The sequence below is a fragment of the Manis pentadactyla genome, chromosome 7, assembly GCF_030020395.1.
Source record: "Manis pentadactyla isolate mManPen7 chromosome 7, mManPen7.hap1, whole genome shotgun sequence".
Lineage (NCBI taxonomy): Eukaryota > Metazoa > Chordata > Mammalia > Pholidota > Manidae > Manis > Manis pentadactyla.
In genome coordinates, this window is record NC_080025.1 from 117,430,477 (window position 1) to 117,448,549 (window position 18,073).

The window sequence follows — 18,073 nt, forward strand, 5'->3', positions numbered from 1 at the left end:
TCACACTGCCATCTTCCCATGATCCCCTGTTTAGTCAATTTTTAATCCAATGAATTAATATCTTTGAAAAGAATCTTTTAAAATCAGGCCACCTACCTTTGCTTAGAATAACAGGCGAAGGCAGGTGCATCCTGGGAGTGATTTGATCAAATGTGTTAACTTAATAACAGTGGTTTCATTTCCAGACTTCACTTCTAATGATGATTATGGGAGAACTGGAGCCTTCAGAGGGTAAAATTAAGCACAGTGGAAGAATTTCATTCTGCTCTCAGTTTTCCTGGATTATGCCTGGCACCATTAAGGAAAACATCATCTTCGGTGTTTCCTATGATGAATATAGATACACGAGTGTCATCAAAGCATGCCAGCTAGAAGAGGTAAGTAATTATGTGAAAAATTTCTGATTGTGCTTAGGAATCCTTTAAACTGCCTAAACTATACACTTAACTCCGTATTCAGTCAGTCGGCCTACATATATTAATCAATTTTGCACTATGGGTAAACTACTATAAGCAATGAAATACAAGATCTCTGATTTAAGAAACTTATAAAAACATAAAGAAGGTACAGTTTATTTTTAAAATGATGGGCTGGTTTGGTTACATTAAAAACTTATGAAATGGTGAGAATTTTTTTCAGTCATAGTGAGACCAATATCCTCATAGGACATGCATTTTAAAAAAATATACACAAGAGGATTTTAATAATTTTAATAATACCATAGCCCAAGGACTGAACATTGACCTGCAACTAGAGAATCAGAGATAAAATAATGATTATATGTTAACCTTTGTCCCTGAACATATAACCATATAACCTCCAATGACTACAATTTTCTGAAGTAGGCAAAATGAATGTGATGCTATTGATTCTTTTTATAACAATATTGGAGAATGGGCTAATTATCTGGAAACATAAATCATTCCAAGTGAAGCCACTGCATGGATCTTGTGTTCTTCAAGTCATAAATCATATGATGGAGGGTTCAATGGTTATTGATATAAATGTTAGGGCAGGAAATATGTCTTTATGAGATTCAGCAGCAGCATTGCCTGAATAGGGATCTTGATTGAAAATCATGATTTTTGATAGATGGCATATGACATTGTGGATTCCTTTAAGTTACTTTTTATGAAAAAATGACAGTGAGAAGAAAATGAAGCTTAAAATACAGTACATGAAAAATAGAAAAAGAATAATTATGGGTTACATAGAACTGTGTTCTTACAAAAGAGGGCTATAGTGCTTGTACAAATGGCTCTTTTTGTATATATTGACTCATTCAACAGTAATTTTTTTTGTTTGTTACCATTAATCTACAAATACATGAAGAATATTATGTTTACTAGGCTCTCTCCTTCACCAAGTCCCCCCCACAAACCCCATTACAGTCACTGTCCATCATCGTAGTAAGATGTTGTAGAATCACTACTTGTCTTCTCTGTGTTGCCAAGCGGAGAAAGACAAATACCAAATGATTTCACTCATATGTGGAGCATAAGAACAAAGAAAAACTGAAGGAACAAAACAGCAGCAGAATCACAGAACCCAAGAAGGGACTAACCGTTACCAAAGGGAAAGGGACTGGGGAGAATGGGAGGGAAGGGAGGGATAAGCGCAGGGAAGAAGAAAGGGGGTATTATGATTAGCATGTATAATGTGGGGGGTGGGGGAAAGAGGAGGGCTGTGCAACTCAACAGTCGTTTTTTAAAGTTCTATTCTCTTACTTTCCATGCACCCTGAAAGTATAATGAAAATAAAAGCTATCCTGAAAAAGTATTTATTTATCTTGAAGAAGATATTCTTCATTCCTCAAAAGCCCTTCTTCCAGGAATAGTATTTCACAACTTAGAGGTTGAAATACTCAGTAGATTTTTTATTTAAAAAATATGAGTGTTTTCAGAGCACATGGATATTTGTCCAGGAGGGGACTGGGATGTAGGAGTGGTAGTGCTTTGCAAGATAAATCATGGGCTTTATTTATTAGTGGGAAGGTGTTGGGAGATTTCTGGTAGGCTTTATTTTTTGCTTTGAATATACCTTTTCTCATAGAAATAATTTTGTAAGTGGTGGTTTGATTCCCCCAAGTAAACTTACAAAAGTATGTTTAACCCAAATATAGCATAGTTATATTACTACTAATAAATTCAGAATGGTGAGTCCCTCATTCATGGAATGAGCATTTACTAACTTCTGAATACTGTGCTGTGTCCTGGGAATACTGTCCATTTTGTAAAAGGCTCATATTATAGTGATCTGTGTTTTAGTGAAGGATTATATGGTGTGTGAATTGTATTTCAATAAGGCTGTTAAAAAATAATGAAGGAAAGAAGATAGAGGGAAAAGAACATACTCGTTTTTTTTTCTGATTATATGACCAGCCTTAAAAGTATTTTTAAAGTGTATAGTTCAGTGTTGTTTTTTTAGTGCATTCACAGGGTTGTGCCACCGTCGCATTTTCAACTCTTCTAAAAGAAACTCCATCAGCGAAATTTCCATTCCCTCCTACCTAACCCCCCACCGAGCCTTAAGCAATCACTAGTTTACCTTTTGTCTCTAAAATTTTCCTATCCTGGATATTTCACATAAATGGAATCATGCAATATCTGGCCTTTTCTGTCTAAATAAACTTTTAAACTAGAAGAAGGTAAGGAGTCTTCTTTTTAAAAACATTTATTGAGGCTTACTGTATTTTATGAAAATATGAATAAAACAAAACCCAAATATTTCAGAGGTTCATGGACCAGTAGGAGAAAGAAACATATCAGTAAAGATTGTAACTGGTCTCTAATAGAAAATGAAAGAAGACATTTCTGTAGGAGTAAAAGGAGGGAGCATAGGAATCAATCTAGATGTGCGTCATGTAAGGAATAACCTCCAGAGCAGATACAAGGTTCATGTTCTCTGGTGGAATGATTCATTGTGGAATTTCAATGATGACAAGAGTAAAATTGATGACCTTGGAGGAATTTTCTGATTAAGATCATTATAGCTTCCATTTAAATAGAGAGCAGGTTATGTTCATGTGAAGAAGTAGTAGATTGATGAGTAAATGATCTCTGGTTTGTTAAGAAAATTAAATGAAATAAATATAAGGTGCCTAACACTGCATTTTGTGCGAATTAGTCATTCAGTAAAGATTAGCTCATTTGTACTTCCTTTTGAGGAGGAGAATATTTCTAGAGAGCCTGATGTCAGATAAATGTGTCTGAGAGCCAGTTCTTACCCGTGAGTGACTGCTGTGGAAACCGGGTGGAGGTTGGTGTGATTGAGAAGGAGAACGATGATGGCCCTGAGAAGTCACCTGTGTGAATTTTGATGTTGATGAAGTGGTTCTAAGAGACAATGATACAAGTGGTCACCTATAAATATGGTAGCTGTCCTACAAGACACAGTCAATAAAAGTTGAAATGTTCTGTGAAAGAAAACAGATGGCGTAGGACCTGCAAGATTTGGAATGTCAGCCTATTGGTTCCATGCTGCAGAAATGGCAATGGGGTTGGGAGGTGATCTCAGTTTCAGTGTGCCTTTCAGGCCCCAAAACATCACTTATGTGATTACTTTCTGACGGATACTGTGGTGGGTACAAAATGAAAACTTTGTTATCCCTCCCTCAAACAGCTTATGGGCTGGTTGAGGGAAAATATACATGAAGAGACCATTTCAATATACTATAGCAAACATTGGAATAAAGATATTCTTAGGTCACTCCAGAATTCCAGTTGAGGGCTTTTAGCCTACCTAGGAAGTACAGAAAAGGCTTTCTCTAAAAGCATTCACCTGGAAGGATGAGTAAAAATGGAAAAGGTATTCTGGACACAGGAAACTCTATGAGGAAAAGCACAGGACATGAAGCCACTTGGTTAGTTCAGGGAGCGACAAGCATCTTGATAGAACCAGAGTGTAACTGGGGGACAGTGAAGTGTAAGTGGGGAGCAATGAAGCTGTAGGGTCATGTCGTGGGGGCCTTGTCGGCCAGTCTGAGGAATTTGGACTTGGAGAGCTTTAATCAGGAGAATGATGTAATCAGCTTTGCGTTTTAGCTTTATCACTTTGCCTGTGAGAGCAGCAGAATTAAGGCAGACGCGATTTGGATCTTTGTGGAATAACAGAAGGAGCATAGATTTTGACATTTGACAGAGCTGGGTTGCTAAAGAGTTTATTAACATTGATGTATACTGAGCTTCATTCTCTGTAATGTGCAGATCATAATACCTACTTTGTAAAGTTCTGTAGATTTTTCTGGCACATACAAAGTACTTAGTAAATCAAACAGCTAGTAGTAGTAGTCGTAGAATATTTGCTGTTGTACCTGGAGAGGGAGACTAATAGGAAGCTATTTGAGGTAATCCAGTTAATGGTCATAATGGACAAGAAGAAACAAAAGTTAAGCAGAGGAACTGTGAGAATATAGGAAATGTCATATGTATGTATGTACTTTATGGTTCCATAGCAAAGGGCATCAGGGAAAATGGCCTTTGGGGAGGAGTGAGGTTTTTTTTTCTCCAGAAATCAGAAAAAGAGAGAAGTTGGTTTAGGATTAAGGATTCCCTGCACAATGGGAATCATGACAGGGGATAGGTAGAAATGCTGGGGGTTTAGGAAGGAAGGATGTGAAAGTGAATTACATAGAACTGAGACATCTGATCAAGGCAGAGGAATCAAAAGTCTTGCTAACAAAATTCCAACAGAGGACACCAATGGGCTTCAATAAATCATTGTTAATGATGATACCCTCCACCTTGTTTTTTTAAATGTGCAATTCACTCTTATTCCTCTTTGCCATAAAATGTCAAATAAGATACTTAGCTTTCCATTTCTAATAATCCCTGAGTCCCTGCTCCTTTCTGTCTTGATTTTTGCACCTGATTTAGGACTGCCTAATCTGTGATAGATGACTATCATCCAGTGTCTCCTAAATTCCTTATACTTGCATATACATACTTATAACTAGCATATGAAGTGAGTACAATGAGTACATTAGTATACACTGTTCTTTTCTTTGCTGAATGTTTCCTATATGTTGTTAATTCTATCCCACTACATGGGAAATTCTTTAAGAGCAGTGATTCTTAAAAGTTTATTTTGGTGTACTCCACCTAGCACTTTGATAGACAGAATGGCAAATTCTTCTTAGATAACTATTTCAAAGGTATTTTGGTGTACGCCTGTCAGCTGCAAGAATTTTGCCCAGAAAATATTCTTCTCTGAGCCTCACAGTCTTAGAGGTTGAGGTGACAATTACATGGCTGGACATTATTTCTGGGAGTAACAAATAACAGTAAATAAAAGTGCTCGACTCTCTTGAAGGTCAAAGTTAGAAATTTTCCATTTTCAGTGACTTGAGATTGTCCAATGTTTGTATTTTTGTTGAACTCACCTTTGAAAAAGGCCAGTGAGAACATTCCAAAATGAAGGTGGTTTTATTTTTTTAAGCATGGAGGAGTTTTGAGCATAGAACATGAAATACCTACTGAATCCTTGAGAGTTAAGCAGAAGCAGCCCTGTGTTTACTCTCTCTGTGGCCCCATCACCAAATGCAAAACAGTTGTGATTCAGTGTTTTCTTTATGACTGCCAAAGTTGATCTGTTTCTTAATGTGCTACATCTAGACTTGGAACTAGAGATGAGAAAGGAATATTTTCTTCCTCATTTTTGTGTCTTTGTTCAGCTTTTAATATCTACAAAGCACTTGTGTATGTAATGATGCTTGGTGTCATAAGAGTAGGCAGGTAGGTGTAAATTTGCTTGGATAGGAGGAAGCAGGCAGAGCATAGTTCACATAGTTTTCTGATTTCAGTTTGTTGTTGAAAACTGTTCACTCAGTGGGATAGCTTAAAGATGTTATCACAGGGTAGGGCACAGAGAAAGTTGTGCTGATAGAAGAACTTGTAATGTGCAAGTATGAGTGAGCAAGTCAGGTTCAGATTCTTCACCTTCAGTTTTTCTTCCTCTTTTAAGAACATCTCCATGTCTTGCTTTACATCCTTCTTTGGATCTAGATTATAGAATAGATTTCTAGGTAAAATGATAGTTATTTTTAAAATACCATTTTACATCCCTGTGCCCATTAACTTATGCTCCCATTATTTTCTTTCCATGTTCCCAAACTACCCTTAGAGTTCTCCTAAATATTTAACATTTGTAACCAGCCCTGGAGACTTTGCTAGAATAAAAAGAGGAATCAGTATAATTGGGCCCTCATTAATATACTTATCTCTTAAGGAGATTATAATCATATTTTGCTGTTGAAAGAATGAGAGACTTCACTGTTCTTTTGCTCTTTTTTATTTCTAGAATACTAGTTCTTTTACCCTTCACCAGTACCCTATCCTACCACACAGCCCCATAGCTGACAACAAGAGAATTCTAGGCAGGCCAGTGTTTGGGTAACAAGTAATTACCAATCACTATCTTTATTCAGTGACTCACTCTCTTGTAAAAGTATCTGGGTTTGGAGAAATAATTGGCTTTTATAACAGTGTGTGGTAGGAGGTGGGGTGGGGATGTGAAAGAGGTCAGGGGCTTAGGATATGTAATTGGATTCCACAAAGTTGTTTCGATCCTTTTGTAACTGCAAAATAGTCATCCTTAAGTGTTTGTATATATACTGTAATGGAAATATTTACTGTGTAAGTTGAAGAAGTAAAATCTGTTTATGTTTTCTCCTCCACTACTGCTTGTCAGTTTTCACATTTAAGTCACTAGAAGAAAAAAAAACAGTAGGGAAGTTGGCATGAAGTTACTAAAGGAAACAAAATTCGGAGGGAAGTCAGAAAGAAGTTACTAATAGAAAAAAAATTGGGAGGTAAGTTGGCAAAGCAGTAAGTTAATGGCTGTTCTGAAAGATAAATTCCATCACACAGATACCACAAGAGTAATTAAATTTGAAGTTGGTCTCTGGATCTCCAGATTTGCCCATTACTAACTTGTATTGAACAGAGGCTTAACCTTTGGATGGTCAATCTACCATTATAGGAGAACTCAGGAATGTTCAGTTGGGAGATCTATGAATAAAAAGGTACCATAAGAATCAACATTTGCATCCAGTGGTAGCCAGGACATAATGGATACCTGAAACAGATATTTGAAACGTGTTGAGCTATGTCCCCTAAACCAGAATAAACCACACTAAGTGACTGTACCTTGAACCACCTGTGATTTTCTACTGATAGGTAATTAAGTTTGAAAGTACTGCCATTCATTTACTGTAATATGAACAAGCATGTTTATTTTATGAAACTACTGAACCAGAACCAAACAGGACCTTCATACTGTTTCTTGAACTAAACAGTTATTTTACCTCATTTGAGCTCTGAAACTTAACAGTAAATACTAGCCGACATCTACTGAGAGAGCACATGTCAGCACATTACACACCTTGGTCCACTGAGTTTTCAGTTTCCACTTACGTAGTGACAACATTGCCCAGCATTTGCAGTCAGAATGAAAATGTGCTAAGTTAAAAAGTATGAACTAACTTTTAGGATGAAGATTACAATTCTGGAACTAATTAATAACAAATTAGAATTTTGTTCTTACATTTCTAAAACCAAAATAGCCATCAGACTGACCCTTTGGGCAAGTCAACAGAGAAGTAGTATAAAAATTTAATTATAGCTGTCTGGGACCAAGCTCTCATGAGTAGATACTGAAATTAAGATATTTAGCCATGTTTTTCTATTAAAAAGCAAAAAATCATTCAGTTTTCCAAAGGTAAGAGCCATGCTGTATCATTATATATATATGCCTGATGTTTCATCCCTCTTGAAGAACTGGGATTCTGAACCCAGTATTTTTGGAGTTCTTCATTTTGTAGCAATGGTTAACTAAACATCAAGAGAAAGTTTTACACTGCACTTAGTAGACCTTTAGACCTTTAATAGAACCTTGAACTAAGTAATGTTCATAAAGATACCCCTCCAGGAAGGGAAACTTGTTCTTTTTTTTTTTTTTAAACTCTTAGTATGTGTTCTCTAGAGAAAACTGCCCTTGAAATGACAATTATAATATTATTAATATCTTTCAGAACCAAGTCTACTATAATACCTCACTTTCATTTAGGAAGTTTGGGTACCCTTCATGCAAATTTAATAAATTATAAATTTTATTTCAGAAAATATTTGTTGAATTCCTGCTCTGGACATAGCACCATGATAGGCACTCTGGGTGCTGCCTGCAAGTGTAACAGGGGTCCCTGTCTACAGTGAAGTTTTGACATACAGATATCTTGGGGAATATATATATATATATACATTCATTTATTTAGTAAATATGTGTGAATGCAAACATTGCACTAGGCAGTGCCCCAGACTCTGGGGATACTGATGAGCAAGACATAACCCTGTTCCTCAGGGGTTTTCATTCTAGTGGAGATGAACAAGTAAAAACCAGTGTGGTTTGATAAATTCTGTGATACTAAAATAAGGTCCCTATATGAGTGCAGAGAAGAAGCACTCAGTCTGGTCTTAGAAGGTCAGGGGAGGTGTCCCTGAAGGAAGTGACACCGAAGGTGATGGATGATGGTTGAATAGGAGTCATTTGAGTGAAGAAGAACAGGGAGAACACTCCAGAATGAGAACAGAATGTACAAGCTCTGGAGCCAAGAGAGAATATTGTACATCAAGGAGCTACAGTGAGTTCTGTGTGGCCAGGGTGTAGAGTGAAATGGGCCTGGAGCCAAGAGAGTGCCTTGCACTTTGGGGGTTGCTATAGGTTGCTATACTTAAGCAAGGCTGGAGTCTGGAAAGGAGGGGTGGGGTCTGGAAAAGGGTATGTGGTGAGAGCTGAACTGGGGAAGGCCAGGTAGTCATGGTCTGTGTCCCCACTTGCCAGCAGTTAAAAAAAAGACAGAAGTACTCTACTTAACTTTCATGTTTCATATAACTGGTGAAACCCCATTCTTTTTTTTTTTTTTTTTTTAAGGTTATGGAAGCATTTTTTATTTTTTTTTGAGAGGGCATCTCTCATATTTATTGATCAAATGGTTGTTAACAACAATAAAATTCTGTATAGGGGAGTCAATGCTCAATGCACAATCATTAATCCACCCCAAACCTAAATCTCGTCAGTCTCCAATCTTCTGAAGCATAACAAACAAGTTCTTACATGGAGAAAAAATTCTTACATAGTGAATAAGTTCTTACATGGTGAACAGTACAAGGGCAGTCATCACAGAAACTTTCGGTTTTGATCACGCATCATGAACTATAAACAATCAGGTCAAATATGAATATTCATTTGATTTTTATACTTGATTTATATGTGGATCCCACATTTCTCCCTTTATTATTATTATTATTATTATTATTATTATTTTATTTTTAATAAAATGCTGAAGTGGTAGGTAGATGTAAGATAAAGGTAGAAAACATAGTTTAGTGTTGTAAGAGAGCAAATGTAGTTGATTAGGTGTGTGCCTGTAGACTATGTGTTAATCCAAGCTAGACAAGGGTAATAAAACATCCACGGATGCAGAAGATTTCTCTCAAAACAGGGGGGGTGAGGTTCTAAGCCTCACCTCTGTTGATCCCCAATTTCTCACCTGATGGCCCCTCTGTGACTGTGCCTGTCTTAGGTTGTTCCTCCCTTGAGGAATCTTACCCGTCTCTGGCTAACCAGTCATCTTCCAGGGCCATACAGGAAAATGTAAAGTTGGTAAGTGTGAGAGAAGCCATATTGTTTGAAAAGGTTAGCTTTTTACTTCTTTGCAGATTTATGCCCTGTGGCTTCTATGCCCAGCATTTGTCTTGACTATCTTTAGCACTTGGAGGAATTACGATACTCGGTAAATTCGATATGAGGCACGAATTCTATTTAAGGGTTGTAATTAGGCAGGAAGAGGAAAAGCTATAGAAGTAGCAGACGGAAGAAAACATGGGAAGATTGATTATTTCTTTAACATATCTTCTTGTAGAGTAACTTAAGCATGTATAGGCTTTAAACTACTAATTAAATTGCGCACACACATTAACATAATAGGAATACAGTTACATAACCAAAGCAGATCTATAATTACCAGCCATCTCCAGTGAAACCAAGAAAACCAATTAGGCACCCTAGGCATTTGTGAAAATTTATCTATGATATGATGGATATTGTCCAACTGTACTTGAACAGTCTGAGAGAAATCAGACAAATTAAAACAACGCATTCCTGGGAACTGTTCACATGAAACCCCATTCTTATACAGCACTCTAGAAGCTGACGCGTTGGGGAAATGTGGTACTTAGAGAGAGTACAGGAAAGCAGCCTGGAAGGAGGGTAGATTTGTCCACAGTATCCTCCACAGTTGCTTTCCTTTGCTGGGGAAGTGCCATAATAAAAATATTTTAGGAAGATTCATCTAGTGTAATATACAAACTGAGAGAGGATAATGGATAAATTGTGGTTAGGAGTTTATCAAATGTTGTTATTAACATTGTAAAGAATAAGAAGTGAAAGTTTAAGAGACTCGAAGATTATATGTCTCATAACTGATGGGACCAGCAAGTGAACCAAATTTATTGGCTCATCTTTTTTGCTATCCTCTATTGGAGGTAAAAATCTGCAATTTGTAAATAAGGAGCAAAGACTTGTGAACTAATGGCATTGAGAATTCCATGACATAGTTTTAAAAATATTTGTGGAATATTTGTTTTCATATAAATGATATGTCAAGCTACTATAATCCTAAGTAAGTATATTTTAAGAAAATCACCTCTCCTAACACACTTGAAATTTAAGTAAGTCAGGGAATTTTTTCGCAGGTCTCCTTCCAAATTATCTTACCCCTTTTCCTCTCCCCTTGGGGAAGAATCTCTCCTTAATTAGTCATGAGCTCAAATTCAGAATATGGAGTATCAAGTAGGTGGGCTGTCACACAGAGGAGAACACCTTCTCAGGGTAAGTTGAGTTGGTGTTCCAGAGTTCACTCTTGGAAGAATAGGGATCATGGCAGGATTACTTCAGAAGTAATGGGTGAATGACTGCTGAAGCCCATCTTAGAAGGAACAAAGCAGGAGACCTGGTCAGTGGGGACCTGGGAGACATCTTAGGAACTCCAGAGCAGGATCAGTGCAAAATAACACAGCACATGCCAATGAAGAACCGAGAAAGGAGTGCTCTTTCATGGCCTGGATTTATCCCAGCATCTTGGGTGTGTAGACCTAGAAGAGATAGGTAAGGAATTAGCAGCTCCCTCAATGCCAATTCTTAGACCAACTAAATCAAAATAATCTAGAAAGCCTTTAAAAGCTAGATTTTTAAGGGTCATTTCAGAGATTATGAAATCTGGAGACAAAAAACCTGGTTAAATAGTTAAATCTCTATTCCACTGTAAAGTTGAAATAAGATAAAAAGGCTTGTTTGTTTCAGCTATGTTTTCTAATTTCACTTCCATGGGAATACTTTCCCAAAGACACCTGTATTTTACAATATTTCTTTTAAAATGATTGTTATAGTTTTTAATATAAATACAGAGCTCCACACATACAGAAACACTAAGAAGGTATAGAGATATTAACAGAATTACACATATACTCACAAATGCATACATAAAACCTTATGTGTGTGTGTGTGTGTGTATATTTGAATATTAAGCAATGGTTTAATATTGGTGATAAAAAGACTGTAACATCCATTATCATAGTGCTTTTTGTACTTCTGTTGGGTCCCATAAAATTTTTATTGGAATTTGAATTTTCTGCTATAAATTTGGTTAGTACCAAAGCTCAGTGAAGGAAGAACTTTTATTTTTCAGGTTGCTGAAAGGTTCTCACTTTCTAGCAAAGATTAATTTCTGGGTAATATTTTTATGTACTGCTACTTACAGTCAAGTTGGACTTCAACAAATTACCTTTCCTAGTAAACAAATCTCCAATTTTTAATTTACAACGTTCATCCGTGTATATTTTCTTATATAGAAGTTAACTTCTGTTGATATGTATCATACTTACAAGCATTCTCAAGATAACACACCCACATTTACAACAGCTATCTGCAAAAATGGTTAATTCATTCTTTTTCCCTTTCCAGCACTCTCTTTGCTTTCTCTCTCCTTACTCCTTCCCTCTGTTTCCCCAAAACTTTGCTTTCCATCCTCCCTTCTTGCCCATTTTTCCTTGTGCGTAAAGCACAATAGAAATACTTAATATTAAGCATTAATAACAGTTTTAACAAACAACGATTCACTGTTAAAGTCATGCTTTATTGAATAGTATTACCTCTAAAGTTCATGTTCCCTCAGCCCAAGCTTCTCAGTCTCCTCCCTTACCACAAGCAGCTATATTGTCAAGGTTGTTCTAAGGAGTGATAAGGCAGCCATAAAACAAGGTTTATGGTATTTTCCTATCTACAAAGTCATAGGAAGCTCAAATGTTCTTAGCAAATATTGCAAAATTACACAGAACCATTACCATTAAGTCTAACACTCCACCCTTAAAAGTTCCCTCTCTCTCTCAATATAATAACACCCTATACCATTCCTCTGTCTCTTGTTCCAGAGTTAATGAGCTTTATATTAGCAATTCCTCTTTAACAACTTCTGGTTTGTCTGCCTCAGTTGAGTAATATTAGGGCAATGAAGTTTAGATGCATTTTAAAAAAGTAATATGGTAAACATTTGTGTGAAAAGTACATATATCACATGAGGTATATTATATACTTCTTATAATAAGTTAATCTTTATTGCACACTTATTATAATGTTACTTTGACCCTCTGTAGGACTCTTTAAGTATTTTCAAGTGCTTTACTATCTCAGACAGACCTAATATGTTGTATGAACAGAATCCTTTGAAGTTGACATTTGCCTTTCTGACCAGAATGTTGTAAGGGGAGTTAGCCAAAAGAATAATTATCTGTTTGAGTAGGCATAATAACTACAGGTTAAAACACAAATTCTGCCATTATTCATTGGAGTGAGAATAGGTGCACATTATTTAACAATCTTCCCAGATGATTCTGAAATAATTGATCCAGGGATCCACTTTGAGAACCAGTGATCCAGATACCTGATTTTCTGTAGATAAACCATGTTGAGACAATTATTAAAAATCAAAATGTAGAAGGGCTTCAAAGAAAGGTTTTTCAGAGTCTCCTTCAACAAGAAGATTGATCACAATTTTTAAAAGTTTGTATTTGATTTAAGACTTAGGTATTTTATTTTAAAATCTCAGTAGTTAATGTTTATATAAAGAATCAAATTATGCCTAGCATCTTAATTTCTCCAACAGTTTTTATAGGTAACTCCAAGGGAACCCAAGTGAAGTTGCAGTGTGAGTAAAGAGAAGTCTATCTGTATGCAGGGCTTCTCTAAGAAGCACATGCTTTTATGCTGCTTTTAAACTCATGATAGAACCAAGTAGCATAATTTTTTTGTTTAGATTATAATTTTCACAGAAGGGAAAATCTGCTGTGAAAGCCAAAAACCAACACCCTTAAGGTAAATACATTTACCAGATTTGAGTGCCCTTAGTAATCAGCAAAGATAAATGTTTAACAGTGTATACAAAACCGAGTGTTTTATGTTAAATCAAACAGCAAAAGCCAAACACTAATAAAGAAATCTGCAAATGAACAATAAACTAGGTAATCAGAATAAGTACTCACATTAGCAGCAGGATATTGGTATTACTAATGTATTTGATCTTAAAATAATAGGCTTATTCATAATTCTCTTCAGTCTATCCCCACTATTTTGTTTTGTTTCAATCTCAGCAGCTTCCTATCAATTATAATCTCTGATTATATTTGTTAAATGACCCAGATTTACACATTTTTCTTCATAAATGGTTTCAGTCCAGTAAAGGAAACCAAATACATTCGCTTAGAATATCAAATCTTTTTAGGTGTAGAAACGTCTTATTTTCATGCTTTTTAAAGCTAATTATATAGCTAGTGTCTAGATAGGAAACATTCACAGGACAACATCCCTGTTCTAACTGCATTGTGAGGAGCCCAGACAAATTCTAAGTAGAACTTTCATCAACTCCTTCTCTGGTGTTCATCCACAAACCCCAAAACTTGAGGCAATTGCTATAATGAATGTGATACATACTTTTCCAATCCATTTAAATAAATTTACACCTATATATACATATACTTATCTATATACAATATTTAATACTTATGTTTGTGTGGCTTTGAAATACACATAAATGGTTTACTTTGTACACATCATCCTTCAACTTGCTTTCTTTGTTCCTATTACTTTTTTGAACTCTAGCTGTGCAACTTATATGTAGGAATTTACCTCATTATTTTTAACTGCTGTATAGTACTCATATGTCATATTTTATTTACTTATTCTGCTACTGACACACATTTAGATTGTTCCAAGGTTTTACTCAATACTTCAATGAAAATTTAAATAATTCTCTTTGTACATATGCAATAATTTTTCTAGTGTAGATGTCTAGCAGTTGAGTTTGTGATATGTTAGCATATATGTACGTTTCCAATTTTACTAGATACTACCAAATTGCCCTTTAAAGTAGCTATACCAATTTATACTACCACCAGTCATTTATGACCGTTCCCATAGACTAATGTTTTTGAAAGTTCTTGCACTTGACAGAGAACTTTATTTTTGCCAAACTAATTTGTAAAAAGTCGTAACTCTATTTTTCTTATTTGTAGTTCTCTGATTGCTAGTTAGATTACCCTTATTTTCATGTTTGTTAGCCATTCTGACTTTGTATCCTACACCAGTTTTGGGGGTAAGATATTGTGGTAACTATGGGATGTGCCTTATAAACTGCCACTGTAGGGAGCATAAATTGTACAAGGGCCCCAGTTGCTATGCGCTGAAATCCTTCACTCACCGTTAGTCTTGGGATACTCCTTCCATAGGCTGTTTCCCATGAGTGCCTGGGTGCGGAAGGCATAGGGCAGCAGATTTGTGTTTGGAGGACACAGGACTTCTTTACTAACTGACTTTGGTTCAGAGACTTCCAAATGGCTTTGCAAAACTTGCTTAGATGTAGCTTTTAATCTAGTGTCTTAGACTTAGCTAGTGGTTACAGTGGCCCACTGTCCTCCCATCTATCCTTCTGTCCTTTTCTCCTTCCCTTAGGGGTTGGACTTGCATTAAGGTCTCACAGTTTTCCTAGCCTTCCCTGTCCTCTTCCGTATTTCCTTTTATGTAAGTATTTCCCCTAATAAAATCATTTCTTGTCTAATACTGTCTTAGATCAAGAGGAGAGATCTTCAGAATTACTTGAAAAGATCCTAACTGATAGGAAATTCAAGGTGTTTTAATGTTTGAAAAGAGTTTATCCTTTAGCAATGCTTTCTTCAATATTTTAATGGTGCATAAAATACCATTTTCTTTTATAAGCATAGTAAATATATCTAGAGATTATCACCACTGATATCCAACATTTAAAAACTAAAAAGTTTTTTGAACTTAGAGGAGCTGGATAATTTACTAGCAAAATACAAACGATCAAAATTGAGGAAAGCAGCATAAAAAAACTTGCATAGGCATAATACCATTGTAAAGATGGTTCAATGTCTGTTACTCAAAAAGGGCACTATCACTAGATGATTTTAAAGCTGAATTATATCTCACCTTCAAGTAACATACACTTCCTGAATTATTTAAACTATGCCAAACCATAGAAAAAGATGGAAAGTTCTTCAATTCATTTTCTAAAATCAGAATAGTCTTAGTACCAAAATCTGAAAAAAGTATAAAAGAGAAGCTATAATCATATTTATGATATAGATACTCATATAAAACATTATCAAATAAAATATTAATAGAATCCAGCATGGTGTAAAAATAATGAAATATGACCAAGTAAGACTTATAATAGGAATGCAAGGGTGCTTCAGAATAAATAAATCTATAAATACAATATAATTTGTTATACTGACAATAAGGAAAACCATGTGACAGAATCAATAGATGCTAAAAGGATCTTACATAAAATTCAAGTCATTTCTAATAAAAACACAAAATAAAAATAGAAGTAGAAGGAAACTTCATAAATACAATAATTTTTTTAACCAAACATCCCAAGTAAACATTATTGTAAATGGTAAGAAGTCAAGGCCATTTGTCTTAAAACAGGAACAGTATTAAACATTCATGAAAAGGTTTTTAACCTGAGAAAAGTTAAGAGATTTTAGTAAAAAGCAAGCCAACAGAAAACACAGATCTGCTAGAGTTAATAAGGGAATATGATAAAATTGGTTGGATAGTAAATAAGCATACAAAAATAGCTTTTCTCTATGCTAGCAACAATCATCTAGAAATGGAAATAGAAAGCTATTCCATTCACAATAGTAGAAAACCACAAGATATTTAGGAATATTGGTGGGAATGTAAAGTGGTGCAGCTACTATGGAAAACAGTTTGGAAGTTTTAAAAATTAAAAAGGTTTAAAAAATTAAAAGAAAAATACCATAAGCCAGTAATTCCACAAAAGAAGAATACTGTATGATCTCACTTACATATGTGGAATCTTAAAAAAAAAAAGATTCATAGGCAGAAATAGCAGACTGATGTTTGCCAGAGGCAGGGTGTGGGGGATCAGGGGAACAAAATTGTGGATATTTACCTGAAGGAAATGAAAGCACCATCTCAAAAAGATCTCTGTCCTTCCATGTTCATAGCAGCATTATTTACAGTAGTAGCCTGGACATGGAAACCTAAGTGTCCATCAGCAGATGAATGGATAAAGAAAATGTGATGTGTATATATATATATATATATATATATATATATATATATACACAATGCAATATTATTCAACCACAAAAAAGAAGGAAATCTTGCCATTTGTGACAACATGGATGGACATTGAGGGAAAAATGCTAAGTGAAATAAATCAGAAAAGAAAAATACCACATGATCTCACTTATATGTGGAATCTTAAAAAAAAAAAAAAAAAGAAGTTCATAGACAGAGACTGGTGTTTGCCAGAGGCAGGGGATGGGGGATCAGGGGGACAAAATGGTCAAGACATTCAAAAGGTACAAACTTAAAGTTTTATGATAAGTAAGTCCTTGGGATGTAATGTACAGCATGGTGATTATAGTTAATAATACTGCATTGTATTATTATATCAAATACACTGTATTGTATATTTGAAAGTTACTAGAGAGTCTTACAAGTTTATCACATGAAAGGCAAATTGTAACAATTTATGTGTTGATGGATGTTATCTAAGCTTACCATGATAATAATTTCACAATATATACTTATATCAAATAATTACATTGTATACCTAAAGTGAATACAATGTTATGTGTCAATTGTATCTCAGTAAAAAATATTTAGGGATAAATCTAACTGGAAATTTACAGGACATATATGAAGAAAATCATAAACTCTTATTGAAGGATCTAAAATAAGATCTGAATTAATGAAAAGATAGATCATGATTTCGATAAGATTTAGCATCTTAAAATGTGAACTTTTATGTATATGCACCTTATGTATATATTTAATACAATTACAAATATATCTGAACTAGGTTATTTTAGAATTTTATTAATTTATTAATTGAACTTAAATATCACATGGGGAAGATATATAAAATATAACTAAAACACATGCTTTATAGATAAACTTCTTTGGTTTGAATCCTGGCCCCATCATCTATTAGCTGTGTTATTTTGGAATATTTATCTTTTCTAACTTTCAATTTCCTCATATTTAAAATCAAGATACTTTTGTGTTATATGTGTAAATTACTTTAAAAAGTACCTGAAAGATAGTAAGTACTCAGCATACATTAGAATTTATTATTATTACTATTGTTGTTAATATTGTTATTATATAATGGACTAAATGAACAAAAAACCCAAAAAGTTTATGAAAAAGAATTATGCTTTGTCAGATAGTAAATCATACCTAAAGCCATTAAAAAACCCAGTGAATTATTAGCATAGAAATAGAATGTGCATCAGAGGAACCAGAGATCTTATATGAAATATGAGAATTAAATTTATGGTAGATGATATATAATATCACGGGAAAATTATTTATTTAATAAATCATGTCTGCTATTCAACTAAAAATAAGATTAGAGTCTTATCTCACACCTCATATAAACATTAATTGTATCTTGAATATATTTTTT

At 34.8% G+C, this 18,073-nt stretch overlaps 1 protein-coding gene across 2 annotated transcripts in view; it reads left to right on the forward strand.

Moving 5' to 3' along the window:
* CFTR (CF transmembrane conductance regulator) overlaps positions 1-18,073 on the forward strand; it is a 164,042-nt gene that overhangs the window by 75,912 nt on the left and 70,057 nt on the right. For both annotated transcript variants that reach the window (XM_057504702.1, XM_036905683.2), the window contains exon 12: positions 186-377. In XM_057504702.1, coding sequence (XP_057360685.1) covers positions 186-377 — 192 coding nt within the window. The remainder of the gene's footprint in view (positions 1-185; positions 378-18,073) is intronic.